The 27,500-nt window shown below is 43.6% G+C and overlaps 3 protein-coding genes across 5 annotated transcripts in view; 2 read left to right on the top strand and 1 right to left on the bottom strand.

Annotated features, from left to right (window-relative positions):
- Nucleotides 1-8,935, top strand: part of pknox1.2 (pbx/knotted 1 homeobox 1.2) — a 25,776-nt gene extending 16,841 nt beyond the window's left edge. The window contains exons 8-11 of the mRNA XM_076982594.1: nucleotides 955-1,083; nucleotides 2,278-2,354; nucleotides 2,486-2,649; nucleotides 6,302-8,935. Coding sequence (XP_076838709.1) covers nucleotides 955-1,083; nucleotides 2,278-2,354; nucleotides 2,486-2,649; nucleotides 6,302-6,507 — 576 coding nt within the window. The 3' untranslated portion in view covers nucleotides 6,508-8,935. The remainder of the gene's footprint in view (nucleotides 1-954; nucleotides 1,084-2,277; nucleotides 2,355-2,485; nucleotides 2,650-6,301) is intronic.
- Nucleotides 8,936-9,385: 450 nt separating this feature from the next.
- On the bottom strand, nucleotides 9,386-26,325 carry tmprss3b (transmembrane serine protease 3b). Of its 3 annotated transcripts, XM_076982987.1 has the most exons (14): nucleotides 23,385-26,325; nucleotides 22,629-22,917; nucleotides 22,173-22,295; nucleotides 21,761-21,877; nucleotides 21,121-21,244; nucleotides 18,818-18,943; nucleotides 18,589-18,635; nucleotides 17,971-18,136; nucleotides 17,540-17,709; nucleotides 17,099-17,194; nucleotides 14,737-14,864; nucleotides 10,819-10,962; nucleotides 9,619-9,652; nucleotides 9,386-9,534 (listed from the first exon to the last, which is right to left on the bottom strand). In XM_076982987.1, exons 1-14 carry the CDS (start codon nucleotides 23,391-23,393, stop codon nucleotides 9,530-9,532), a joined length of 1,578 nt encoding a protein of 525 aa, XP_076839102.1. In that variant the 5' UTR covers nucleotides 23,394-26,325; the 3' UTR covers nucleotides 9,386-9,529. The 3 variants fall into 3 exon arrangements, with proteins under 3 accessions (XP_076839102.1, XP_076839101.1, XP_076839100.1); XM_076982986.1 differs by having other exon boundaries at nucleotides 9,386-9,649; XM_076982985.1 differs by having other exon boundaries at nucleotides 9,386-9,652; nucleotides 23,385-26,324.
- pdxkb (pyridoxal (pyridoxine, vitamin B6) kinase b) overlaps nucleotides 25,663-27,500 on the top strand; it is an 18,831-nt gene continuing 16,993 nt past the window's right edge. The window contains exon 1 of the mRNA XM_076982988.1: nucleotides 25,663-26,257. Within this exon, the coding sequence (XP_076839103.1) occupies nucleotides 26,009-26,257 (249 nt within the window). The 5' untranslated portion in view covers nucleotides 25,663-26,008. The remainder of the gene's footprint in view (nucleotides 26,258-27,500) is intronic.

The raw sequence follows: 27,500 nt of genomic DNA, 5'->3' as shown, positions 1-27,500 counted from the left end.
CTGCGACATTCAGATAGTAGGGTCAGAATTTGGCATCAACAATATGAATGCATGGATCCATCCTGCCTTTTATCAACGGGTTAGGCTGGTGTTGGTGGTACAATGGTGTGGGGGATATTTTCCTGGCACATTTTGGGCCCATTACTATCAATTGAGCATCATGTCAACGCCACAGCCTACCTGAGTATTGTTGCTGACCATGTTCATCCCTTTATCACCACAGTGTACCCATCTTCTGATGGCTACTTCCAGCAGGATAACGCACCAGGTCCTAAAGCGCGAATCAACTCAGACTGGTTTCTTGAACACGACATTGAGTTCACTATACTTGAATGGCCTTCACAGCCACCAGATCTCAATCTGCACCTTTGTGCAGCCGACAAATTTGCAGCAACTGCGTGATGCTATCATGTCAATATGGACCAGACACTCTGAGGAATGTTTCCAGTACCTTGTTGAATCTATGCCATGAAGGATTAAGGCAGTTCTCTAGGGAAAAAGGGGTCCAACGGGGTGCTAGCAAGGTGTACCTAACAAAGTGGCCAGTGAGTGTATATGAGGATGTATGTACATGCATGTATGTACAGCCGTATGTGCATGTGTGTGTGTGTGACCGTGTGTTCACGTGTGACCATGTGTTCACGTGTGTACAGCCGTATGTGCGTGTGTGTGTGACCGTGTGTTCATGTGTGTACAGCCGTATGTGCGTGTGTGTGTGACCGTGTGTTCACATGTGTACAGCCGTGTGTGCGTGAGTGTGTGACTGCGTGTTCACGTGCGTGTGTGTGTGTGACCGTGTGTTCACGTGTGACCATGTGTTCACGTGTCTACAGCCGTATGTGCGTGTGTTCACGTGTGACCATGTGTTCACGTGTGTACAGCCGTATGTGCGTGTGTGTGTGAGACCACGTGTTCACGTGTGACCGCGTGTTCACGCGTGACCGCGTTTCCCAGCTCCATCTGCAGCTGAACCAGGACCTGAGCTTCCTGAGTCAGGACGAGGGCTCGTCTAAGGCCAAGCGGGGCATCCTCCCCAAACACGCCACCAGTGTCATGCGTTCATGGCTCTTCCAGCACATCGGGGTGAGACCGCCTTTCTGCCCTGCACATGCTCGCTACGGTGGGCAGAGTTGACACAACGCATCTAATAAAGAGTTACTAGCATTTAGCGAGCATAAGAGCATTTCCTTGAACCATACTCATACTATATTGAAGCATTTAGTATTGAGTGTTTGCTATGAATCCTCATGATAGTATGAAAATACTTGGTGAATGATAATTATGTAGTATGAATAGTAATTTTGGGTTATAATTTTGTAGTACGAATACTTGTGGTGATTCTGCAGTATGAATATTCATGGTGGGTTAAAATAATGTAGTCTGAATATTCATGGTGGGTTGTGTTAATGTAGTATGTATAACATACAAAGTATGTATAACAAAGTAAGAACGATAGAAAAATAGGTTTGATCCGTACCCAACGTTAATGGTAACATCATCCAGCAGAGGATCATGGGTGAAGATAAATACATATAACCAGTCAGTTTTCCTCCCTGGGTTTTTAGCAAGGTGTTGGACTGCAGCGTCGAACGTGGCAGAGCTAGCGGTGGAGGGAGAGAGGTTGAGCAGGCAGTGAGTGAGCGTCCGGCCCATCTCCAGAGAGAGAGAGAAAGCGAGAGAATTGAGAGAGAGAGAGAGGTGGATGGGGGATGAGAGACACATGATTGCTAGAAACAGGAGTTCACTGACTCTCCCACTACATTCTCTCTCAAGAGAATTTCTACAAACACCACTCCTGACCAAACACCACTCCTGACCAAACACCACTCCTGACCAACACCACTCCTGACCAAACACCACTCCTGTCTTCACACTGTAATCAGTTCAGACGGGATTTGAATTAGAAACAATTACATGCCAGTTCAATTTGTCAAAATGTGATTACATGAGTGTAAAACAGGTATATAGCAGGATCAGACCGTCTGACCCTGGTCTTTTTGTTGAAACATAGTTCAGTAATTTCACTAAGGATGATTCGTTGTACAGATTCAAGAGTTTTGTAGTGGATTGTCCACCTAAATTCATAATGACAGTTCTGGAGAAAATCTTCTGTCTGGAGATAGAATAATACAGGAGGAGAGAGAGACGGGTGAAGAGAGAGAGAGAGAGACTGGTGAGGAGCGAGAGAGACGGGTGAGGAGAAGGAGAGACGGGTTTTTAGACACTGTTTTTTGTTTTACTTGTATTTACCTATCACTGAGTGTCTGTGTCTCTCAGCACCCATATCCTACAGAAGATGAAAAGAAGCAAATTGCCCTGCAGACAAACCTCACACTGCTACAAGTCAACAACTGGTGAGATGCTACCAAACACTTCCAAACACCTCTATGCACCTCTCAGACTGACCTGTCAATGCAATATTCTAATGTGTTCTCGCTGGCTGTTCAGGACTGGCTAAAAGCTCTCGTTGCTCCGCCTTCCACAGGTTTATTAATGCGAGGAGGCGGATCCTGCAGCCCATGCTGGATGCCAGCTCGTCAGACACGCCCAAGAGCAAGAAGAAGACGCCACAGACACGCCCACTCCAGCGCTTCTGGCCCGACTCCCTTGCTTCCTCTGTTTCCCAGCAACAAGTCGCCATGGACGACGGTACAAACAACGCAAATTCTCTTCTTGTAACATACATCTACTGATGCAACCTGGACACATCATCAGTGATGTTACCTGGGGTCACAGAGTGTTTCGGGTCTTTCAACATCATACACTCTCACCCAGGCGACCCAGCCGGGGGTTGATCAGGCCCCAGCTTGTGTCCAGGTAGCGCTACCCCACCCACGGGTCTCCTCTTCTTATCCACAGCCCACGTGATGCCCAAGATGTTATGTCTTGCAAAGCGACTGGCCCGCAAACCCTCTGCATCCCACCTCAATGGGCACACAGTGTGCTCGCCACCCGTTATTCCGGCACTCATCCACTAGCTCAGCATACTTTGCCCTTTTCCTCTCGTTGGCCTCCTCAAAACGGTCCTCCCAGGGTACCACAAAAGCGATGGTGGTCTTCAGTTGGCAGCGGCGCCTGCACTGGACAATTCCACAACTGATGGTGTTTGCAATGGCTTTCAGGACTTGATCGTGGCGCCAGCGGTAGCGTCCCTCGCCCAGGGCTTTTGGACAGCAGCTGAGGATTTGTTCCAGGGTTCCTCTCTTCAGGCAAAGCTTGCAGGCTGGTGACTCCTCCAATCCCCAGCTAAACAGGTTCGATGGGCTTGGTAAAACATCATAGACAGCCTGGATCAAGAATCGTATGCGGTGGGGTTCTGCTGTCCACAGCTCCACCCAAGAGACTTTGCGGTCAATTGTGTGCTCCCACCTTGTCCTGTCTCATTCCAACCATCTTGCTGGCCCGCTCCTCCTCTACTGATGCCTGCACCTCCTGTTGCACCAGTAATCTCCTTTCCTTGCCCTCCACCTTATCATATTGAGATGTTGTGATGCTGCCCAGGTCAGATCTTCCCTGAGCCACTATTCCGACCATCGCCTTGTGCCATATCCGTGACTCGGCCACATCTGCAGCCTCTACTGCCCTCCATTTCCGCCCTGTCCTCACTTCAATCCCAGCCTGGGAGACCTTTGGGTCCTCTGACTCCCTGTATTGCAACACCTCCCTGACATGGCACACTTTGAACTCCTCGTTCAAGCTGCTGATAGGGAGCTTTAGCTTGTTGTTCTGGCCATAAAGGGCAATGTTGCTCAGGCTTCAAGGAAGACCCAGCCACTTCCTTAGAAATCTGCTCACTCTCCTCTCAAAGCCTTCAACGGTGAAGATTGCCACTTCATAAATCAGGAGTGGCCAAAGAATCCATGGGAGGATGCCATGTTGGTAAATCCAGGCCTTAAACTTGCCAGGTAGACACTGCAGTTAGCCATGTTTCCAGCTCAAGGTTGGTTGAATGGATGGCTGCCGTGTCTTTCAGGCTGCAGTCAAACATCTTCCCCAGGTTCTTCAGTGGTTTCTCTGTTATTGATGGTATCACAGAGGTGCCAAGTGTGAAGCGGAACTTGTTTGTAACTTTCCCTTTCTTCAGTACCAAGGATCTGGACTTAGCGGGCTTAAAGCACATTCACACCCAGGTGGTCATCTCCTCCAGGCCTTTCAGGATCCACCTGCTTCCTGGGACATGTGGAGTTGTCACCGTCAGATCGTCCATAAAGGCCCTAATGGGCGGCTGGCGTATGCCAGACTTGGTTAGGGGACCTCTACATTGGGCTTCTGCTGACTTCACCAGCAAGTCCATGGCGAGTGCAAATAATATCACTGAAATTGTGCATCCACTGATGATCCCCTTCTCAAGCTTGTGCCAGTCTGATGTTATCGACCCAGCAGAGACTCTCAGACTGTAAGTGTTATAGTAGTCCAGAATGAGGTCTCTAAACTTGACTGGGATATAGTGCCGGCGCAGGGCCTCCTCAACCAATTTATGGGGTATGGACCCATATGCATTTGTCAGGTCTAACCACAGCACTACCAGGTCCCCTTTGTTCTCCCAAGCTTCCCTGATCAGCTGTGTGACCACGCTAGTGTGCTCCAGACACCCAGGTACCTTTGGGATCCCTCCTTTCTGGACTGCTGTGTCGATGTAGGAGTTCTTCAGGAGGTAGTTGGTTAGTCGTCTAGCCACAATGCTGAAGAAAATCTTTCCCTCCACACTGAGCAGCGAGATGGTTCTAAAGTGGTCGATACTCTTTGACTCCTCCTCCTTAGGAATCCACACCCCTTCAGCAAACCTCCACTGCTGAGCAACCTTTCCTCTTCTCCATATGACCTTCAGGATGTTCCAGAGCATACGTAGTAGCTTTGAGCAGTTCTTGTACACTCAGTTCTTGTATGGTACACCACTAGGTCCTGGGACTGAGCTTGCTCTGGCCTTCTTGGATCACATCCTGGATCTCCTTCCAGCTGGGCTCCTTCCCGTCAAAGTCCCAAACAGGTTCGGTTGGACTGATCAGGTGTTTGCAATGGCCCAGATTCTGTTCCCTGGATCGGTCACAGAAGGTGTCTCTGAGGTGGCAATCGATCTCAGCCTTTGAACATGTAAGCTGTCCACTCCGCTTTGTTCCAAGCATCTGCTTTGTAAATCCAAAGGGATTAGCTACAAAGGCTGCCCGCTTCCTGGCCCTTTCTTTCCTCCTATTCCTGTGCCATTCTGCTCTCCTCAAAGTCGTGAGTTTCTTGCGAAGGGTGTTGAGCAGCTCTGCTAGAGGTCCTCTTTCCTCCTCTGCTGCCTCCTTGAATCTCCTCCTCAGGCTCTTCAACTCTTGCTTAAGCTGATGGATCTTATTAGCCCTGTTGTTCTTTATATATGGGAGGTTCTTTGCCACCTTCTTTTCCTCCAGTGCAAATCTCTCAGCTGCTAGGCTGATGATAGTTGTCATCGACTGCAGGCGTCAATCAGCGTCACCCTTGGCTGTAGCTTCCAAGATGGAATTGGCATCTTCGTCAAATCGGAGCCACTCCTTCACCTTGCTAACTTGGGGCCATTTTACCCGCTGCCGTTTTGATGTTCTGCATGGGTTTGGGTCTTGTATCACTTGGAGGCTCTGGGCACTGTGGTTTGGCTCCGGGCCTAGCTCCTCCTGCGTTTTTAGGCCATGTGGGTTTTTGCACACTTTGCCACAGAAGCATTGTGCGCTCATCATCATGTTTGCATTTCTGTGTGTCAGTGATCCTTGGTCCGTCCAATTGGGATCCTCATCCTCCCCCCCTCTCGGGGATCCCTGGGGGTACAGTAGCTCCGTAAGTTGATCTGTAGCTCATACTGTGGTTCTTACTCTCAGAAGATGCAGAATGGGCTGCTACCCCTCCCTGCCCCTTTGCTGTCTCTCCGAGCTGTCACCAATCTATTCTTGGTTGCCAATCAGTCTGTTCCTGATTGTCACTGGCTGTTCCAGACAAAAGCTTGTAACATACATCTACTGATGCAACCTGGACACATCATCAGTGATGTTACCTGGGGTCACAGTGTTTCGGGTCTCTCAACCACTAATGGATACTAATGTAGGCTTGGGGCATAATGAGGAGCCAGTTGAATCGACTGCATCTCGGATGAACACTTGAAGACGTTAATTGGTGGTGATTGATGAAATTAAGTGAATGCATGCCAGTAACTTGAGTTATTTTGTCCCAGTTGCTGAAGCTTACCGTGCCAAAGTCTAATGATGTTTGCACCATTTAGGCTTTAAGTCATCCAGAACACTGTTCCATTATTGCTGTTGCGGTCATGACGATTGTTCCCCTTTTTCAGGCACCATGATATCGGTCGGCATGGTAACAGGAGAGGACGGGCTTCAGACGCTATCGTCGGACGGCGCGACGATGGCCATGCAGCAGGTGATGATGGGAGGACACAGCGAAGACGATGAAGAGGATGATGACGATGAAGAGCAAGAGGACAATCTATCACACGCCGACATGGGCAGGCTGGGCCTGGAAACCAGCGACTCGCTGTAGGAATGAAGAAATAGATTTATGCACACAAACACACACACACACACACGCTCACACAAGCACACATTCTGGGACTGGGATGCGGAGACACGCTGAAAGGGCATCGTTAAAGTAACAGGAAGGAGTAAGAAGTGAGAGTAAGTGAGAAGGAGAGACTGAACCGGCTGGGACGCAGGAGGTGTGTCCTTACAGCGGCGTTCAGCGCTCCCACACGCCACCTAGTGGAACCTCCGGCTGTAAAACAGCTTGATGGGTTATAGATCAAAGGCTCAAAGCCATTCACAACAAAGCACACACACACACACACACGCAAGTGAAAAGCACAAGCGTACTACATGGCTGGGGTTTCTCGCACAGCTCAACACCACGTGGGTTTCAGAAACCCACTTTGTTTGGTTATTCAGCAGTACACAGGAAACCTCGTGCACTTTTTGTATGTTACTGTAAGTGGTCGTGTTAAAAACACAGCAGGAAAAAAAACGAATGAGATGAGAGCAACGTGGGTCTGAATCAGGAGAACAGTGGGGCAGGAGAACAGTGGGTCTGGATCAGAACAGTGGGGCAGGAGAACAGTGGGTCTGGATCAGAACAGTGGGGCAGGAGAACAGTGGGTCTGGATCAGAACAGTGGGGCAGGAGAACAGTGGGTCTGGATCAGAACAGTGAGGCAGGAGAACAGTGGGTCTGGATCAGGAGAACAGTGGGGCAGGAGAACAGTGGGTCTGGATCAGGAGAACAGTGGGGCAGGAGAACAGTGGGTCTGGATCAGGAGAACAGTGGGTCTGGATCAGGAGAACAGTGGGGCAGGAGAACAGTGGGGCAGGAGAACAGTGGGGCAGGAGAACCGTGGGGCAGGAGAACCGTGGGGCAGGAGAACAGTGGGGCAGGAGAACAGTGGGTCTGGATCAGAGTGGGTCTGGGCTGGGTGACCTGGCTTTGCTTGTCCTGGTCTCCTCTGATGAGATGGTGTCTCTTGCATGCCTGTGTTTGCACCAGAGAAAAAACTATTTTTATACTATGCTGTCAAAAATGAATTAGGAACACCTACCACCTCTACCCCTCCCCCACTTCTTTCAGCATACATTTCCTGTGTTTTTGGTAAGGACAGTTTATGTTGGCAACGAAAGGAAAAAAAAACGTAACTTTTTGATATGATGGCCCAGTTTGGGGGAATTTTGATAACGTTTCCTAACTGAAATAATAAGAAAGAGATTTTTGCAATAGTAATAAGCTGAAGTTTGAAAAGAAACACAAGGTGTAACGCCAGTAGAGGAGTTTACACAAGGCCTTATATCTCTCATACTGTAGACATGGCACTGGCCTCCTAGCCACTCACACAACCGTATCGCCAACAGCATTATCTCTTCAGTTGTAATCTCCATGGAAAACATCACACACAAAAAGTGATCAGTCAGTATTTGTGCATTTGAGAAGGGACAGTTGTTACTTCTTATTGACTGACAGTCAGTAATAGTCCAGCTGACACAGACTTTTAGAAGGTCTCTTGATTAAATATAATTTCAGCATTTTTGTTTTATCCACATTATTGCACTGAAACTGGTAAATGATTTCAGCGTTCATGTTTGTGCTTTATTGAAAGTTATGTTCACCAACACATTTTCTGTCACAGTTATTTAGTGCTTTGAGTAGGAGACAGTTTATTGCATGGGTTTGTACGTTATTGCTGTAAAGACACATTAAACACTATTATTTACAAAACATCATATACTTTACGGTAGAACATGTAGGCCTGCAGGCGTGTATGAAACTGCACACTGAACACTATTATGAGAAATGTACAGTCACCCAGTTTTGCTTTGGATTTCTTAAAGTTCTTTAAAAATTCAATTCTTGGATTCACTCAAACTGTAGCTGATATAAGGTTTTTTGTTGTTGTTTGTTTTGTTTGTTTTTTAGCGTATTTTGCCAAGTGTTAACATTCTGATCCCATTCCGAAACACGCCCGTTTCAGAGTAAATAGCTCTGACGCCATTTCACGAACGGCATCTGCTGATTTTTCTAGAGTCTCCCAATCAGAATGAGTTTTATTTACAGCCCTTGTCTTGTGATGCGGTTGACAAGGTCATGTGATGGCGTGAATGACCTCAGTTAGCTTTGCATGGATTTCAACACGCTGCATGTTTTTTTTGGAGCTTAAAAGTACTTCACCCAAATATGCTAATGTATGGTAATGTGACATTGCTAATAATGAATAAATTAATTGTAGCAATTCAGTCAGCATAATGTTAACTTGCACCTACTGTCTTTCACTCATTAATACTATAATTTGTTATTCATCATTAGAAACTCTTTTGGGTGAAGTATTCTTATGAACTTGATTTTGTTTTATTTTGGTTTCAGGCTACTCTTGCTACTTTTCACAGATGGTCATGTTTGCCTTTCTGTTTTGTAATAAACTCAACAGTTAAGTACAGTGTTTTACGTGCGAGTTATTCTTCTATACATCCCAGTCCAGGGCGAGTTATGTAATTTGTGTTGTGTATATTTATGCACTTATAGTCTTTTGTCATCTTTAAACATGTACCAAATTGATCAAAACAAACAAACAAGCAAGGAAAATAAAGACAGAAATAAATAGTAAAACAGCACAGCAAAGTCTAGGACAAGAGGAGATGGGGACACAGTTCTTTCACCTCAAATCCTGTTTTCTAACCAAATCATGACGTACTTTTCGTAGAATACTGTTTAACATACACGTTCACGCTTTCCACGATGCAGTGATTCTCCACAATGAACAAAAACTCCATTGTGCTTTATAATAAATGTACTTTTTTCTTTAGCTTTATATATTTGTAAAAAAAAAAAAACAAAAAAAAACAAAACAATTTAATAACAGTGATGTATAAAAATACATTCACACTTTGATCCGTAGATAAATAAGTTATGCAATATTTGTACAAGGAATTGCTTCTCGAACATGTTCAATAGCTTTGAGAAATGACTTTCTTGGGACTGTGGCAGTGCAGGACCCCTCTGAGTTTGTCAGTTGTATAAATCTGTAAACACTAATCTGTAGTGTTCAGTGATTGAGATGAGAATTGGTTCTCCATGGAGGTTCAACGAACTTATTATGAAAATGACAGAGTCATCCCACCTTTGTTGGTGTTGTAGATAACATCTTCTTTCTGCTGGAAGAAATAAAACCATTTTATTTTTATCTCTGAGCTGTGCAGTATCAAGTGGTTTTTAAAAAACAGGCCCTCTGTCCTCATATAATGTGATTGAATGGGATGTTAAAGCCCTCGTGAGCCTGAATCAGCATACAACATGTGTAAAAATTAATGAACAGTAAATGACAAAAAAAAACACAGGCCTAAGATTCCGATAAGATTATAAGACTGACAAGGGAATGACGCTGCATATATTTTGGCCACTAGATGGCACTGTTTGGCTGTTTAAAATCGATAGGCAGGCAAGCGCGATAACAGAATCACAGCAGCAGAGTGTCCGGGAATACAGACTCGCGCACATATCGCATCTGGAAAGCTAGCATCACGAGAAAACTGAGAAGAGATATGGGTGCGGGAGAGAACAAGATAGTACCTCTAGCTGCCATCTCGTGACTGACAGGATTAACCTCCATGAGGCACATGCGACCAGTGGCGTATCTAGACTTTACCCTCGGGTTGGCCAATGCTATTTTAGGATACCCACGGACTATGACAACGAATATTCAAGAAACACAATCAATTGCAATCAAAATTGTTGCAAATGAAATTTGCATGTGCGCGAGACGAAATGCGGCGGGAGGGGGGGACTTTACACGATACAACGATGCTATTTTTTTGATTGGCTGTTGGGTAGCTACATTTCTCAATCTATTGACTGGTGTGTGGCGTCAAGCCACCTTGGTGGGCGTTGTCCTAGTAATTTCTGTTCATTAGAGATACAAAGTGTGGCGTGTAAAAATGTGTGAGACTTGAGAGCCCTGTAGTCATCTGGAGTGGCACCTGGGGGGGTCCAATCAGATTTCGGGGGCGGGGGGTTGTCCAGTGCGACCCAGTCCCTGCCTTGGCACCGCCTATGCATGCGACTGAGCTCACCCTCACGTGGTGTGTTATAGTCGTAATACTACTGAACACTAAGCCGTAGTATGGCAATACAGAAGCAATGTTGCTCAAACTGCCAACCCAAGTGACCTCTCATTGGTTTATCTGCCTTTGAGAGATTACTAGTGTGAATTACGTTGACCCAATTTTTTTCACGAGTCTTCCCATCAACTCGGGCCACCTTACCCTCGACGTTTTGTAGTGCTGCGCTCCACCTACAATCTGGCAACCCGATCCTGTCTCACCTCCATATTCTGCTGTAGCCACGGTAACGCGTGAATGACGCTGGTGTAAATCCCAGGTTGACTCTCGCAGCCCCGTGTCCAGCTAGCCACGCCCACCAGCTTCCACACAGAGTCTTCATAGGCCAGAGGACTGCCGCTGTCGCCCTGGAAACACAGGTGTGTGGAGGAGCAGGGACACATGGACACAGGATATTATTTACATACCGGACAAATGGACTTCAGTGCTACAGGTGCATTTCTGTTGGGACAGTATCATAGACCTCTACATGGATGGTACCACATACCTCTACACAGTTACACAGACTTCTACACAAACAGTACCATATATCTCTACACACATAGTACCATAGACCTCTACACAAATACTACCATGGACTTCTACACACAGTAGCATAGACCTCTACACAAACAGTACTGTAGACCTCTACACAAAGAGTAGCATAGATGTCTACACAAATACTACCATAGACTTCTACACACAGTTCTATGGACCTCTACACAAACAGTACTATATTTCTCTACACAAACAGTACAATAGACATTTGCACAAATAGTAGCATGGACATCTACACAAATAATACCATGGACATCTACACAAATAGTACCATAGACCTCTACATAAACAGTACCATAGACGTCTACACAAACAGTACCATAGACATCTACACAAATACTACCATGGACTTCTACACACAGTAGCATAGACCTCAATACAAACAGTTCCATAGACCTCTACACAAACAGTAGCATAGATGGACTTGACGTGAATGTTACCAAGAAGGGCTACAAATCTGAAGGGATGTGTGAGTCTGCCATGCGACTAGGCTGTAGACAGTAATGCACGCTTTGTGCAAACCTCCAGAGAATCCATTTACGATACAAACTTCAGACTTTGCTTGAAACATTTATAAAACACAGACGTGATATAAACAAAAAAGCAATAACGTACAGATTTTTACATTCAGTTTCATTAACGTGTTACTCTACATTGTGACTTCCGTAAAGTGAATGAATCTACCATGATACCACATCTACTTTGCTCCACCCATGTGTGAGTGTCATCAGCTCACCAGATAAAACCCTGGGTGCCAGCATCTGTTGATGGAATAATGTAATAATGTAAATATGTGATATTTGTGTATATTTTGCTTCTGGTGTCATATTTGTGGCGTCAGTGGTATCCATAGAAACAAGTTGAGCTGAAACCTCTTTTTTTGATACATGTGTAGCCATACAGATTCAACATAATTACACTGGCCTCTTCAGCAAATGTCACATAATCCTAGTCAAACATCTGTGAGACCAGAGTCTACGTGTCTGTGGTGTAAAGGTGACTCTCTTTCTATGAGGCTCTTGTGCGCACAGAAGATAAGCATGCTTATGTTGAGAAATACAAGTGGAGAGATACAATAAAGCATTTGGAGACACAATAAAGAATGCAGAGAGATGCAATAAAATGTGGAGAGACACAATAAAATGTGGAGAGACACAATAAAATGTGGAGAGACACAATAAAAGGTGGAGAGACATAATAAGACATGCACAATAAAGGATGCAGAGAGACACAGTAACCCTAACATGTAATATTCGTTCACTCTTCAGCATACCTGATATGTGATTTCTCCATAAAGGTGTAACACACACTCATTCTTCAACATACCTGATATGTGATTTCTCCATAAATGTGTAACACACACTCACTCTTCAACATACTTGATGTGTGATTTCTCCATAAAGGTGTAACACACACTCATTCTTCAACATACATAATATGTGATTTCTCCATAAATGTGTAACACACACTTACTCTTCAACATACTTGATGTGTGATTTCTCCATAAAGGTGTAACACACACTCATTCTTCAACATACCTAATATGTGATTTCTCCATAAATGTGTAACACACACTCACTCTTCAACATACCTGATATGTGATTTCTCCATAAATGTGTAACACACACTCACTCTTCAACATACCTGATGTGTGATTTCTCCATAAAGGTGTAACATACACTCATTCTTCAACATACCTAATATGTGATTTCTCCATAAATGTGTAAAACACACTCACTCTTCAACATACCTGATATATGATTTCTCCATAAAGGTGTAACACACACTCACTCTTCAACATACCTGATATGTGATTTCTCTCTAAAGGTGTAACACACACTCATTCTTCAACATACCTAATATGTGATTTCTCCATAAATGTGTAACACACACTCATTCTTCAACATACCTAATATGTGATTTCTCCATAAATGTGTAACACACACTCACTCTTCAACATACCTAATATGTGATTTCTCCATAAATGTGTAACACACACTCACTCTTCAACATACCTGATGTGTGATTTCTCCATAAAGGTATAACACACACTCATTCTTCAACATACCTAATATGTGATTTCTCCATAAATGTGTAACACACACTCACTCTTCAACATACCTAATATGTGATTTCTCCATAAAGGTGTAACACACACTCATTCTTCAACATACCTGATATGTGATTTCTCCATAAAGGTGTAACACACACTCACTCTTCAACCTACCTGATATTTGATTTCTCCATAAAGGTGTAACACACACTCACTCTTCAACATACCTGATATGTGATTTCTCCATAAAGGTGTAACACACATTCATTCTTCAACATACCTGATATGTGATTTCTTCATAAAGGTGTAACACACATTCACTCTTCAACATACCTGATATGTGATTTCTTCATAAAGGTGTAACACACACTCACTCTTCAACATACCTGATATGTGATTTCTCCATAAAGGTGTAACACACACTCACTCTTCAACATACCTGATATATGATTTCTCCATAAAGGTGTAACACACACTCACTCTTCAACATACCTGATATGTGATTTCTTCATAAAGGTGTAACACACACTCACTCTTCAACATACCTGATATGTGATTTCTTCATAAAGGTGTAACACACACTCACTCTTCAACATACCTGATATGTGATTTCTCCATAAAGGTGCAACACACTCACTCTTCAACATACCTGATATGTGATTTCTCCATAAAGGTGTAACACACACTCACTCTTCAACATACCTGATATGTGATTTCTCCATAAAGGTGTAACACACATTCACTCTTCAACATACCTGATATGTGATTTCTCCATAAAGGTGTAACACACACTCACTCTTCAACATACCTGATATGTGATTTCTCCATAAAGGTGTAACACACACTCACTCTTCAACATACCTGATATGTGATTTCTTCATAAAGGTGTAACACACACTCACTACAATACCAGCATCGCTGCTCCGACACGGAATGAAAGCCTGGCGTTCATCAACAGACATTTACAGTGACAATATCATAACCCAGAACTTTCATTTTTACCTTTACTTAGTCTGATTGTGTGATTTGTGTGTGACTTGTGTATTTGTCTGTATTTTGTGTAATCTGTGTGTTAACGGGCCGCCCAATGGAGGATGGGTTCCCTTTTGAGTCTTGGTTCTCCCGAGGTTTCTTCCTATTCCCCACTATCTTAAGGAGTTTTTCCTCGCCACTGTCGCCCTTGGCTTGCTCATTAGGGTTCTGGACCCGTAGTATTGTTAACCTTTTAAATCCTGTAAGGCGCTTTGTGACAACATGTGTTGTGAAAAGCGCTATACAAATAAACTTTGATTGATTGATTGACTCACTCTTCAACATACCTGATATGTGATTTCTTCATAAAGGTGTAACACACACTCACTCTTCAACATACCTGATATGTGATTTCTCCATAAAGGTGTAACACACACTCACTCTTCAACATACCTGATATGTGATTTCTCCATAAAGGTGTAACACACACTCACTCTTCAACATACCTGATATGTGATTTCTCCATAAAGGTGTAACACACACTCACTCTTCAACATACCTGGCATGTGTTGGCCCCTCCCTTCAGGGACCCGGCACAGACGCTCCAGGGTGAAAGGTCCTGCCTACCACACTGTGTAGTGGAGAGGAGAGAAACGGTGGCCGACTGGAGAGATGCACTCACCTCTCCTGCACACACACACACACACACACACACACACACACACACACACACACACACACACACACACACACACACACACACACACACACACACACACACACACACAGAAGATGCATACAAATCATATGTAACCTGTTTTAAAATAAAGTATGTAACATTTGTAACTACTCTGGTACCAGTGTCTGAAAGCTGCATTGTCTTGGGTGACACCTAAATCTACATTTGTTCGTGTACCGAATACAGCTTACCCAGGGTCCCAACTCAGTGCCCTTTAACTGAGTGCCCTTAAAAGTGTGTTCTTCAAAAAAGCATTCTAGAACTTACTCTTATTGGAACTCACCCCCATTCTAGAACTTACTCTTATTGGAACTCACCCCCATTCTAGAACTTATTCTTATTGGAACTCACCCCCATTCTAGAGCTTACTCTTATTGGAACTCACCCCCATTCTAGAACTTATTCTTATTGGAACTCACCCCCATTCTAGAACTTATTCTTATTGGAACTCACCCCCCATTCTAGAACTTATTCTTATTGGAACTCATCCCCATTCTAGAACTTACTCTTATTGGAACTCATCCCCATTCTAGAACTTACTCTTATAGTAAGTAAGTAAGTAAGTAAAATTTTATTTATATAGCACGTTTAAAACAAAGTGCTGCACAATAGAAAAAAGACATTCCCACCCCTAATCACCCACCGCAAACACAGAACAAACATTAACATTTACACAATCCTTAATCCACAGTTTGTCAGCTGCCAAATGCTAAAGAATAAAAGTGTGTTTTAAGTTTGGATTTAAAACTCGTCACAGACGGTGCATTTCTGACATCAGTTGGAAGTCCATTCCAAAGCCTTGGTGCAGCAACAGTGAAAGCACGATTCCCTTTTTGTTTAAGACGAGATCTTGGAACTGTTAGAAATGATTGGGTCGAAGACCTTAAAGCTCTTGAGGGCACATACATACAGAGCATGTCCACAATATATGCTGGTGCAAGTCCATTTAAGGCTTTAAAAACCATCAATGCTATTTTGAACTGGATTCTGTAATGCACTGGGAGCCAGTGCAGGGATGCCTAAATTGGGGTGATGTGTTCTCTTTTTTTGGAACCAGTTAATAATCTGGCTGCACTATTCTGAACCAACTGTAAGCGTGACAGAGTTGCTCCATTAATACCAAAATACAGTGCATTGCAGTAATCCAATCTAGATGTAGTAAAAGCATGAATGACCTTTTCAAGATCTGAAGTACTAAGGAACGACTTTAATTTGGAGATTGTTCTTAGCTTAATTTGCTTCTCAAATTTGAATTCTGAATCAAAGATGAGCCCAAGGTTTTTAACCTGAGTTTTCAGATAGGGTTTTAAAGGGCCTAGATTTTCCTTTAGATGGTTAGTTATTGAAGGAGGCCCAAACAGAATAACCTCTGTTTTACTGTCATTCAATTGAAGAAAGCTTTGAGTCATCCAGTTTTTTATATCCATGATGCACTCATTGAGTCTATCTAGGGGGTGATGATTCCCAGGTTTCAAAGGTAAGTACAGTTGTAAATCATCCGCATAACAATGAAATGAGATTCCATGCTTACGAATTATTTGGCCAAGGGGAAGCATATATAATGAAAAAAGAACAGGGCCTAAAATTGATCCTTGTGGAACCCCAGAAGTCACCATGGTAGAGGTAGAAAAGTATTTGCCAATGCTCACTGAAAAGGTCCTGTTTTTAATATAAGAGGTAAACCAACTAAGAGCCACACTCTTGATTCCAACACAGTATTCCAGGCGTTCAATGAGTAAATCATGGTTGACAGTATCAAATGCAGCGCTCAAGTCCAGCAGAACCAAGACTGAAGAACCTCCAGAATCAGCATTATATAAGAGGTCGTTGGTAACTTTTAAAAGAGCAGACTCTGTGCTGTGAAATGCCCTAAAACCTGATTGAAAAGTCTCATAAATTTTGTTGCTGTCAATGAAACAGGTTAGTTGAGTTAAAACAGCTCTTTCTAAGATCTTAGACAGAAAAGATAGCTTTGATATAGGCCGGTAGTTACTCAGATCCCCTATATCCAGATTATGCTTCTTTAAGAGAGGCTGTACAACTGCATGTTTAAAACACTCGGGACTCTATTGGAACTCACCCCCATTCTAGAACTTATTCTTATTGGAACTCATCCCCATTCTAGAACTTATTCTTATTGGAACTCATGCCCATTCTAGAACTTACTCTTATTGGAACTCACCCCCACTCTTTGTAGCTCCCCAGCCTGATACCCAGCACATGGATCCAGGCCTGAAGTCTTCGCCATAGTTAGGCAAACAGATAGGCTGCACCTGACCTGAGGGGGGAAAGGGCGAATGGAGGACTGATTAAAAGGCCAAACTGCCAAACAATCAAGCATTTCAACTAATCCTCCTACAAAATGAATATACTGTATATTTGAGCTCTGTGTCAGTAGCAGATGGTGGCAAACAGCACTGTCATGTCTGGGAACATTTCGAGAGGGCTTGTTTGACAATATTGACAATATTAGCTAATACTGTGTGATTTTCAGTCCCGTTATTCTGCATAAACATTTTTCTGCCAAACAGAATTTTGGCCCACTCACACAACTGACACCACGCACACAAAGTTCCACAAAGTATGTTGGAACTGGAGTCCTAAACGAAAAGGACGCCCTCACCGTTGAACGTGAGCGGCCGCGCTAGCTTGACGAGAGCGATATCGTACTGGACACTCTCGAGGTGGTACATGCCATGGTAGAGTATCGTCGCCACGGCGAGATCTCCCGCTCCGCTCACGGGCTGCTCAGAGATGCCCACACGCACTGACCACAAGGATGGGTTAGCGAAACTGGAACAGAGAGGGAAGAGACAGGAAAACCTCGAGAGGTACACGACTTCGTGCTGTGACAGCGCAAGGGGCCAACGCGTGAAAGGCAGAGAGAAGACGGAAGAATGTGCTGATAGCTCTTTGCTTCTTTGGTTTATTTTGTGACTAGCAGTGCATGCTCAGGTGATTTAAAGGAATAAAGGAACCATGTTTCGTTTAATTAATGTATGCACTAGAGGGTAAGGATATGTGTTTGCTTTGTTTATGTGTGCATGTGCTCACCCATATACACAGTGTGCAGCAGTGACTATCCACTGGTTGGTTATCAGTGTCCCTCCACAGAGGTACTGGTTCTGGTACTGCAGGCTGGCCTGCCAGGGAAACTGTTCCGATGTGGACAAGTTCCCTCCAACAATCCTGGCCCTGAGACCTGGCCTAGTACCACACACTACAAAGACATCACATTATGCTTTTACTACACAAACACACTCACACACTCACATACACACACACAGTGACGGACTTAGCAATTTGGGGGCTCAAGGCGAATTTAGCTAGGGGGCCCATCAACATTATTATGCGAGAAATAAGTTAGCTAATCAGGGGGCCCCTAGAGTGGGCTGCAGTGGGAGGGGCCCAAGGCAGTTGCCTAGCCACACCTCTATGCAAAGACCGCCTCTGCACACACACACACACACACACACACACACACACACACACACACACACACACACACACAGAGCGTTTAAAAAATCCCCCTCATGCTGGCCTGTAATAACCTTAATACAGGAAAACTACATGGGTCAAAGGTGAACAGTGACACACATAATCCAGTATGGCCACAGGACCACAGGACCACACACACATGCCTGCACGTGGTGTCACACAAGCTTGGCTCACCTATGCATTTAAGTACCGTCACCAGGCCGGATATGCAATTAACATTCCTGGACAAAAACAGACCATATTCAACAGAGCACAGTTTTATACCACCTGGGTCAAAATGTGGTATAATTCTATGTAATGAAACACAACATGCTAAGCTACAATAGAATAAGCGAGGTAGAGATTGTAGCAGTGTAAACATGTTTACGATGGTAGTGAGTTGCACATGGTAGTAGGTGTGAACCTGAGGGAGAAGTTACTGTGTGTTTTGATGACTGGCTGAGGGGTGCGAAGGTTGAGGTCAAGGGTCACTGTCTCCTGGAAGGCTGACTCGACAGAGGACAGAGGAATTGAACTGGAATTCACATAGCTACATTGAGAGAGAGAAAGGGCAGAAGAGAGAGGGGTAATTTATGACCTACAGTGATAACAACAGCGTATGAATAAACATGCAGATACAGACAAAGCTACACTTGACTTTTGACCCTACTGCGATTGACGCCCACAGTTAAAACAAGTCACGCTCATTAGTTTCCTGATTAGGTCAAGGAGGCACTGTAATTGGACTCACTAGAAGGCCAAGAAGGAATCGTGTTTGCACTGTAAACAACCTTGTTGAGCCACAGTGTCTGACCCAAACTGTGCTGTCATTGCTCATAGAAAATTGGTGGAAGAGCTGGATGACGGTGCCTATACCGAACACCTCAGTCTGCTGGTTGCAGGAGTTAGTTTGCTGAGACAACGTGAGCTTGCTGAGACAACATGAGTTTTCTGAGATTACATAAGCTTGCTGAGACAACATGAGTTTGTTAACCCATGAGTTTGCTAAGACGACGTGAGTTTGCTGAGACGATGTGAGTTTGCTAAGATGACGTGAGTTTGCTGAGACGACGTGAGTTTGCTGAGATGACATGTTTGCTGAGACGATGTGAGTTTGCTAAGATGACGTGAGTTTGCTGAGACGATGTGAGTTTGCTAAGATGACTTGAGTTTGCTAAGATGACATGTTTGCTGAGACGATGTGAGTTTGTTAAGATGACGTGAGTTTGCTGAGATGATGTAAGTTTATTAAACGTTTGCTGAGATGACATCTACTTTCATTGCAGATTACTGAAAAAAAACTAAACAAGTGATACAACTGATATGGCCTCTGTGTGGTGACCAACAGAGTCGTAACACAGAAAAAACAACATGGCAACATTAAAGGCCGATACAAGGACACTGTCTACAAAGGCAAATTTAGAGATTATCTGTGCAAATGATCATTGGCTGCTTATTTGGTTTAGAATTTGTCAAGTGGAACATGATTATGTTAACATTTTTCTTGGTTAGATAATTTGCTCTACAATATGTTGTTAGAGTCACGGATATTTTGTTAGACTCATTGTTATGGTATTAGAGCCATTGTTATGTTATTAGAGTAATTGTTAGACTTTTAGAGTTATTGTTCTGCTATTAGAGTAATTGTTGTGTTATTAGAGTCATATTTATGTTATTTCAGTCATTGCTGTGCTATTAGAGTTATTGTTATATTATTAGAGTAATTGTTATGTTAGAGTAATTGTGCAATTGGAGTAATTGTTATGCTATTAGTGTCATTGTTATGTTATTGTTAATTACTGTATTGTTATGTTATTAGAGCCATTGTTATGTAATGGTTAATTACTGTATGTATTGTTATGTCATTAGAGTCATTGTTATGCAATTGTTAATTACTGTATTGTTATGTTATTAGAGTCATTGTTATGCATTGGTTAATTACTATATTGTTATGTTATTAGAGTCATTGTTATGCAATGGTTAATAACTGTATTGTTATGTCATTAGAGTCATTGTTATGCAATGGTTAATTGCTGTATTGTTATGTTATTAGAGTCATTGTTATTAGTCATTATTATGTTATTGTTAATTAATGTATTAAATATAGTTATTTTAGACATTATGTTATTAGAGCCATTGTTATGTTATTAGAGGCATTGTTATGCTATTAGTCATTATTATGTTATTGTTAATTAATGTATTAAATATAGTTATTTTAGACATTATGTTATTAGAGCCATTGTTATGTTATTAGAGGCATTGTTATGCTATTAGTCATTATTATGTTATTGTTAATTAATGTATTAAATATAGTTATTATAGACATTGTTATGTTATTAGAGTCAATCTTATGTTATTGTTAGTTACATTACTGTATTATATAGTTATTTTAGTCATTGTTATGCTATTGATAATTATTTTATAGATTTTATAGTCACTGTTGAGGTTATTTTTGCATTTTGTAGCATTATCTTTAGTATTTGACCTCAAATCTGTCTTAAACCCATAGGACAGCTGTGATACATGTGAACAAAGAGAAAGCAATCTAATCAAAATATCAACATATGAGCTGGAATTACAAAACTGGACATTTTAAAGGAAGGAGCAGAAACAAGACACTGCCCAGAAATGACTGACGGGCTGTAGCTGTAGAAAGCAGGGGACACCAGCCGCCCAGCAGACGAGGCCACGGATGTCATCTGGGTGGCGCTGTCCCGGCTGCCGTACCTGTTGTAGCCGAGCTGGGTGCAGAAAGAGAAACCCAGGGTAGGGGTCCAGTTCTTCCAACACACAGACCTCCACACGCCCCCACTGCACAGCTGTAGAACAGAGTGCCTCCCACTCACACGCACTGAAATAGAGAGACAGACAGAGAGAGAGGCACTAAAGGGACAGTGTGGACCGGAAGGTCATGGGTTTGATTCCCAGGCCTGAGGTGGCCTTGAGCAAGGCACTTAACCTCAACTGCTCCCTGGGTGCTGGGGCTAGGGCTGCCCACCGCTCTGGGCACGTGTGCACCACAGCCCCCTAGTGATCACTAGTGTGTGTGTGTGTGTGTGTGTGTGTGTGTGTGTGTGTGTGTGTGTGTGTACCACATCCGCCCAGTGATCACTAGCGTGTGTGTGTGTGTGTGTGTGTGTGTGTGTGTGCACGCGTGTGTGTGTGTATGTGTGTACCACAGCTCCATATTGATCACTAGTGTGTGTGTGGAGGACTAATTCTGACTGGGGTGAAAATAACAATTGGCAATATAACAAGTTAACTAATAACGTTAACATGTTAATCAGTGAATAACCAGTTGGCTTGATCTTCTGAGTGACATTTAAAGTGAGAAACACATTTAAAACCACCAAATAGACAAGTTTACCACAGTTGAGTTCATCCTCGCCTTGGCTACAGTCTTTGACTCCATCGCAAAGGGCAGATGTACTGATACATTGAGGTGAAGACACACAGTGGAACTTTCCAGAACAACTTAGACCCACTGTAAGCAGAGAGAGGAAGAATCCCCCTTACACAGACATAGTTTCTTCTTTACAGCTCCTCAGTTTCTTACGTTCCTACTCTCACTCTCTCTATACATATACATATATAATAGTATAAGACAAGCACGCTGGGATAAGCATTCAGTTGTTTCCTGGCTGAGGTCAGCTTGCTCCTAGATGCTACTTAATCACAGGCTGTTACTCATGAAATATTTACAGTGGCAACACACTGAAGATGTCTTACACCATCACACACACACACACACACACACACACACACACACACAAACTCACCTCCAAGACCAATCCCTACCACCACAGTCACTGCTATTAACACACATAAGATGACGAGAATTGCTATCAAACGACGCGGAATGTACGGCCAACACAGGGACTTAGCATTGGATAGGTCTTCTTCTTCATGGAGGAAGAGACGAAAAGAGAGAGAGAGAGAGAGAGAGAGAGAGAGAGAGAGAGAGAGAGAGAACTGGTTGAAATCAATCCGATAAGGCACAAGTGAACCGAAGCACTGATAAGACAACACTTAACACTCCTCACATCCAGGGTGTTATACCTGTTAATATCACTGCTTTAAAAGCAAAAACCCACATGGCACTTATTAGTTAATATAAATCTGTTCAAAAATGTGGTGTAAAAACCCCAATAATATTAATGACAGTAATATTTCCATACAGACTACAAGCCTAAATGTTATGAATGTGATAGGATACATTTCAGCGGGGGACTCACCATGGGTGAAGGGCTGTACTTTGACGATGGACACCCTGCGACTGTGTGGTGTGTGCAGGGTGTGCCTCTTGTAGTTGGGGAGCGGAGCGAACGCCTCGGAAGGGAGCGCGGGAGGCACATGGGGGTCCTGGACACTGGGAATAACGTCCTGGGGCAGACTGAAGCCCTGAAGACTGCTGAAGGGGCTCACTGTGAAGACCGCGGGGGTCTCCACCTTGGGGAGGTCTTCCTCACTCTCCGTCTCCATCTCGAAGTGCCCCGATTCTGACTCCTCTTTCTCAGTGGGGGGCTGGAAGGTGTGTGTGTGTGTGTTCATTATTAAGCTCATAAACTCCATATTTCATATGTTTTATTTATTAATGTAAATAAATTGTGATTTATATAAGTTATATAAATTATGATGAAGAACATTATTCAATAACTACTGTGGTTTTCCAGCCCACATCACCTATAGCCCATTGCTCAGGAGTCTGGTGCTCCTAGTGTTGAGTCTTAGAGACTGTACTACACCCAAACTCTTATGTGTTTATCGTCTCTTATCGTTATTGGTGAGCTTCAACCTGGGGCCGCCATTCCTCCGTGAATGTGTTAGAACAGGATGGCACATTAAAAATCAATGCCTTTCGCACACAGAAATCCAACCCATGAATCTTTACCAGCACCATTACGTCTGGTGTTCTAACCATAAAGACATCATTAACAGGCCATACACACCATAGTATGAACACTGGGTAGGAACAACGTCATCCGTCTTACCTTCGCCATAGCGCTTGGACCCCTCTGGGCTACACATCTATCTCTCTCTCCAGCTGTCTGCTCTGGTGAGGCATCCACGTCTCAGTCACCCTTTCATCTCCGGACCTTGGGGGGAGGGCCCTGGAGCTGCAGACTAGACCCCAGGGGCCCGGTAAGCTGGAGAAGAAACAGCCTGCAAGGGTTCAGCTGACTAATGAAATGGCTGGTCTCGATCCCCAAAACTCCTGGACGGTGGACTCGCTGAGAAACGAAGCACATATAATTACTTTCTTTTTATGAAGAAATGAAACAACGCAAAAAATCATCGAACACTGTTGTGACGGTTATTAGAAACTGACATGATGTACCGTTATAAAACATTCTATTTGAGTATTAAGGCTGCAGACCTTAGGGTTAAGCAGGGTATCTTCTCACCATCTGACTGGCTATCTTTCTGAATGACTCATGCCATTCTCTCTCTCTCTCTCTCTCTCTCTCTCTTCCCAGCACCACCTTCTCCATGACGAATTGAGACACCTGATCAGGTGGGTAGCATTCTGTCATGTCACTACAACTGTGGATCATGTCTCCAGGTTACATGCTGTCTACAGGACTCTTGTTACATCAGTGTGTGTGTGTGTGTGTGTAGTGTCCTTAGGGTCGGGGGAGGGGGGGGGCAACAGCCTATTGCCAAGGAGTGAGGCCATGTGTGAACAGTTCATTACACGAGGTCACAGGTCATCTGACATCTGGTTGCTCATCCTTTTTTTTAACCTTTATTTATCTGTTAAAGTACGAGACGAAATGTTGTCTTCAGATCTTTAGCCGTACATAACGGATATGAACTAGACAGATCTCTGTGCTTCAGTGATTTTAATAAACTATTTGGTTACCTGCTCTGATGCCACTGAGCAATGTTGAAAGGTCCGGTGTTATTGAAAATGACAGCGACCGATATAAAAAGGTTTCACAAATGTTGAGTTGATTTATTATTTGAACCGTGGGAGGTGAAGTCACACAATAACTCAACCATAATCAGTCATATATTACAGGTACAGAATGGACAGGCTACAGTATTTGTTATTGCCTTACAGTTTGGTGATATGAACTTAATTTACATTTATATGTAATTCTCATTCCAAATATATTGAATGGGATATAGAAAGGTGGAACTGGTTCTTTCTGTTTTAGTCAATATGAAGTATCATGGCATGTGTTTACACGCACAGCTTGTCATTACGGATTAATCTAATTAACGAGGTTTCTGGACACCCTGAAGTCTCTTATTCTAATGTCTCCTAATTGCATAGCTGTAGGTTCCGGAGAATTACGGTAAATACAGGCTACGCTATAGATGCATTTGTAGGACCAGTATTTGACCAACAGGTGTCGCTAAAATGTTTATTCTCGAGCTTCTATGCGAGGTTTTTTGGCCGCGTCAGTCTCTTGGCTCCGTGTGCCAGCGCGTTGAGAGCCATCGCCGGTCAAGTGGCGTGCTCGGCCGCGATGATTCACCGGCCTGCGTGCGCTAATACGACGGAACTGAGTTGTGTGTAGCTATAATCCTCTTCTCTCCGCCTTTCTGCAGTCACGACCACAGAGATAAAGAGGGAGAGATCCATCGTGACTCAGCTGGCAGAATGACACGTTCAAATCATTCACCATCCATCACCAGCTGCAGCGTGTCTCGGGGGCTGCTAATGGAAGATCTTAATTTTAACTCATTTTGAGAGGGATTCGTAGGCAATCCGTTTCCGTCTCCTCATAATTTAGGGACACGGGCTGGAACAAGTCGGATACTACAGACAGTGATGTTGTTATACTATGGTTACTTTCCAAGTTTACCTTTCATTAAAAATTATGAATGTGCATTGTCCGTTTATATGTAGGTCTGTGTACACTCCACTGCTGACATGTCAGTCCAAATTGGCAGAAGGCTCAATTTTAAAAATCTTCCCACTCAACTCTGATTTAGGGTTTCTTTCTTTTCTGAATAAATCAATTTACCGTTTTTTTCCATTCCATTTTAAGTTTGAAAATCGCGAGTGCGCATGTGTAACGCAAAAGCGGCAGATACATTCGGAATTATTTGTACGTAATAATGACATCGAACGCGTAGGGATTAATGCACGCGCTGATGACGGCGGCTATGACGCATGTTGCAGACGCGTCTACGACAAACGCTGCCTGTTCATTTCTTTGCGTCAACGCTCGCTCGTACAGCGATTGGAGGATTTGGAAACGCGACATACGGGCTGGAAGGACCCAACTTCCGTATTAGAAGCCGCTTCTGTCTCTATGGGCTAACGTGCTGTCCTTTAAATCACTTTAGTGCATTTCCCCCCCTCACGTTTCAATTCAGCACTATTTCAGCAAAAAAAATGTCCGAACGTTTCCGAAACATAATGCAATAACGTCACGTTGAGTCTACGTACATATTAAGAGTAACACATCAAAACCTGTATTTTGACCACTTAATGAATTTGTACAAATTATTTATTTCGACAGAAACGCATGCATCTTAAATCGGTGGAGGAAAGCGAACGGGTCAATTAGTGTCATCGTGATGTCAGCGAGTTTAGGTGGTCGGCGAGAATGCCTGAGTAGTTACGGTCTGGGTCTGCTTCACCAATGAATGTCTCTCCATGTTGCATGTTCTTCAGTTCAGCGTGTGGCTCCTTAAACTGCCATCACGGATCCCGATCTGGAAGCAGAGAGAGCAGGTCGGCTGTTCCCCGTGCGGCTCTCAAGCCTCTAAAGCGCGTTGCATCCGCGCGACGTGCATGGAGCGATCAAACAACTTTACGCACGAGATGGAGTGCCGAGTGCTGTCGATCCAGAGTCATGTAGTCCGGGGCTACGTGGGGAATAAATCGGCATCGTTTCCCTTACAGGTAAGACACGCGTTACCAGCATCACTGGACGTAGTTAAGGGGTGTTTTATACACGCACACTTTATTTGATCAACCGTCGGTGATGTCAGTAGGCAGTAAACGTGCATGTGCACGAAAGTAAAGGTCACTTGGTAAAAGATCTAACTGACACGCGTTTTTATTCACGTGCTTGTGGATGGATGACGTTTCATTACTAAACATTTATGTGTTTTTTTGTTTTTTGTCATGTTATTTCGCGGGCAAAAGTTTGGCATTAATTCGTCTCATTGGCGTTGATGTTACGTCTTCATTCTTCAGAATGTGACAGTCGTGACAGCCTTAGGTTATTCCACGCGAAAATGGCCAGTTGCAGCTTTCAAGAGATCTATAGTTGGACGTAATTTTTAAACCTGAAATTGAAATGGCGTGTGCCGTTATCTTATGTGTTGTCTCCTCGCGGACGTCGCCGCTTCGTGTGAATCTGACACATCCCATTTAGTGCAGTGGCTAACGACCAAACGGACACTACTGACAAAACCCCGTAATTATGCTGTTGTTTTATTTCTAAACACCTTACAAGTTACGCCATTCCAAGCATCAACATACGTGAAAGATGCATATTAAACCTGCAGGCAAGTTGAGTTCCCTCTTGTCTCTCATACGGTTCGGTCTGTAGTGATTCATTCGGTTTGGAGCGTCCCTGTGACGTCACAAACGAGAAGACCAATTCCTGCAAAAATCGTGACACGTTTTCTTCTGTTCTGACAGCGTCCGCTAAAACACCTTCTAATTGGACGGCGATCACTTTTTTTTAAATTCTGTTTTGTTTATAACAAACAACAGCCGGCCAGACCTTGGCACAGGCCTCTACAATAGGGTGACCAAACGTCCGTATGTCCCAGGACATGTTCATATTTCACGTCCTGTCACAGGATATTTTTTTTTTATGAGGAAATGTTCTGGTTTTTAAATTACCTTTATTTTTATTACTATCATTTGTTATTGGAGTTTTTGTTGTTGACTTTTACTGAAAAACATTTTTAATAAACCAACTGTAAATATCATATTGTTGTAGGATTGCGTGGGCCTATGTTAAGTGAGTGCCACAGTATATGTGCCGCACCCCCCCCCCCCCCCCCCTCCAAGGTGTCCTGGTTTTCCCAAATGAAAATATGGTCACGCTACTCTACAATGTCACTGATTGCTTTAATCGTGAGAAACCTCCCTCCCTTCTGCACGTTCTCACTGGGTTTCAGCTGGGTCC

Source organism: Brachyhypopomus gauderio, chromosome 20, assembly GCF_052324685.1.
Source record: "Brachyhypopomus gauderio isolate BG-103 chromosome 20, BGAUD_0.2, whole genome shotgun sequence".
Taxonomy (NCBI): Eukaryota; Metazoa; Chordata; class Actinopteri; order Gymnotiformes; family Hypopomidae; genus Brachyhypopomus; species Brachyhypopomus gauderio.
This window is presented reverse-complemented; position numbering and strand designations above follow the sequence as displayed.

What these genes read in the sequence shown, in the direction of transcription:
- tmprss3b (XM_076982985.1), bottom strand. An exon ending in ACCCAGCTCGGCTACAACAG is followed by an intron (nt 18,944 to 21,120) that starts GTACGGCAGCCG and finishes CTCTCAATGTAG; the next exon opens with CTATGTGAATTCCAGTTCAA. An exon ending in CACAGTAACTTCTCCCTCAG is followed by an intron (nt 18,636 to 18,817) that starts GTTCACACCTAC and finishes GTTTTTGTCCAG; the next exon opens with GAATGTTAATTGCATATCCG.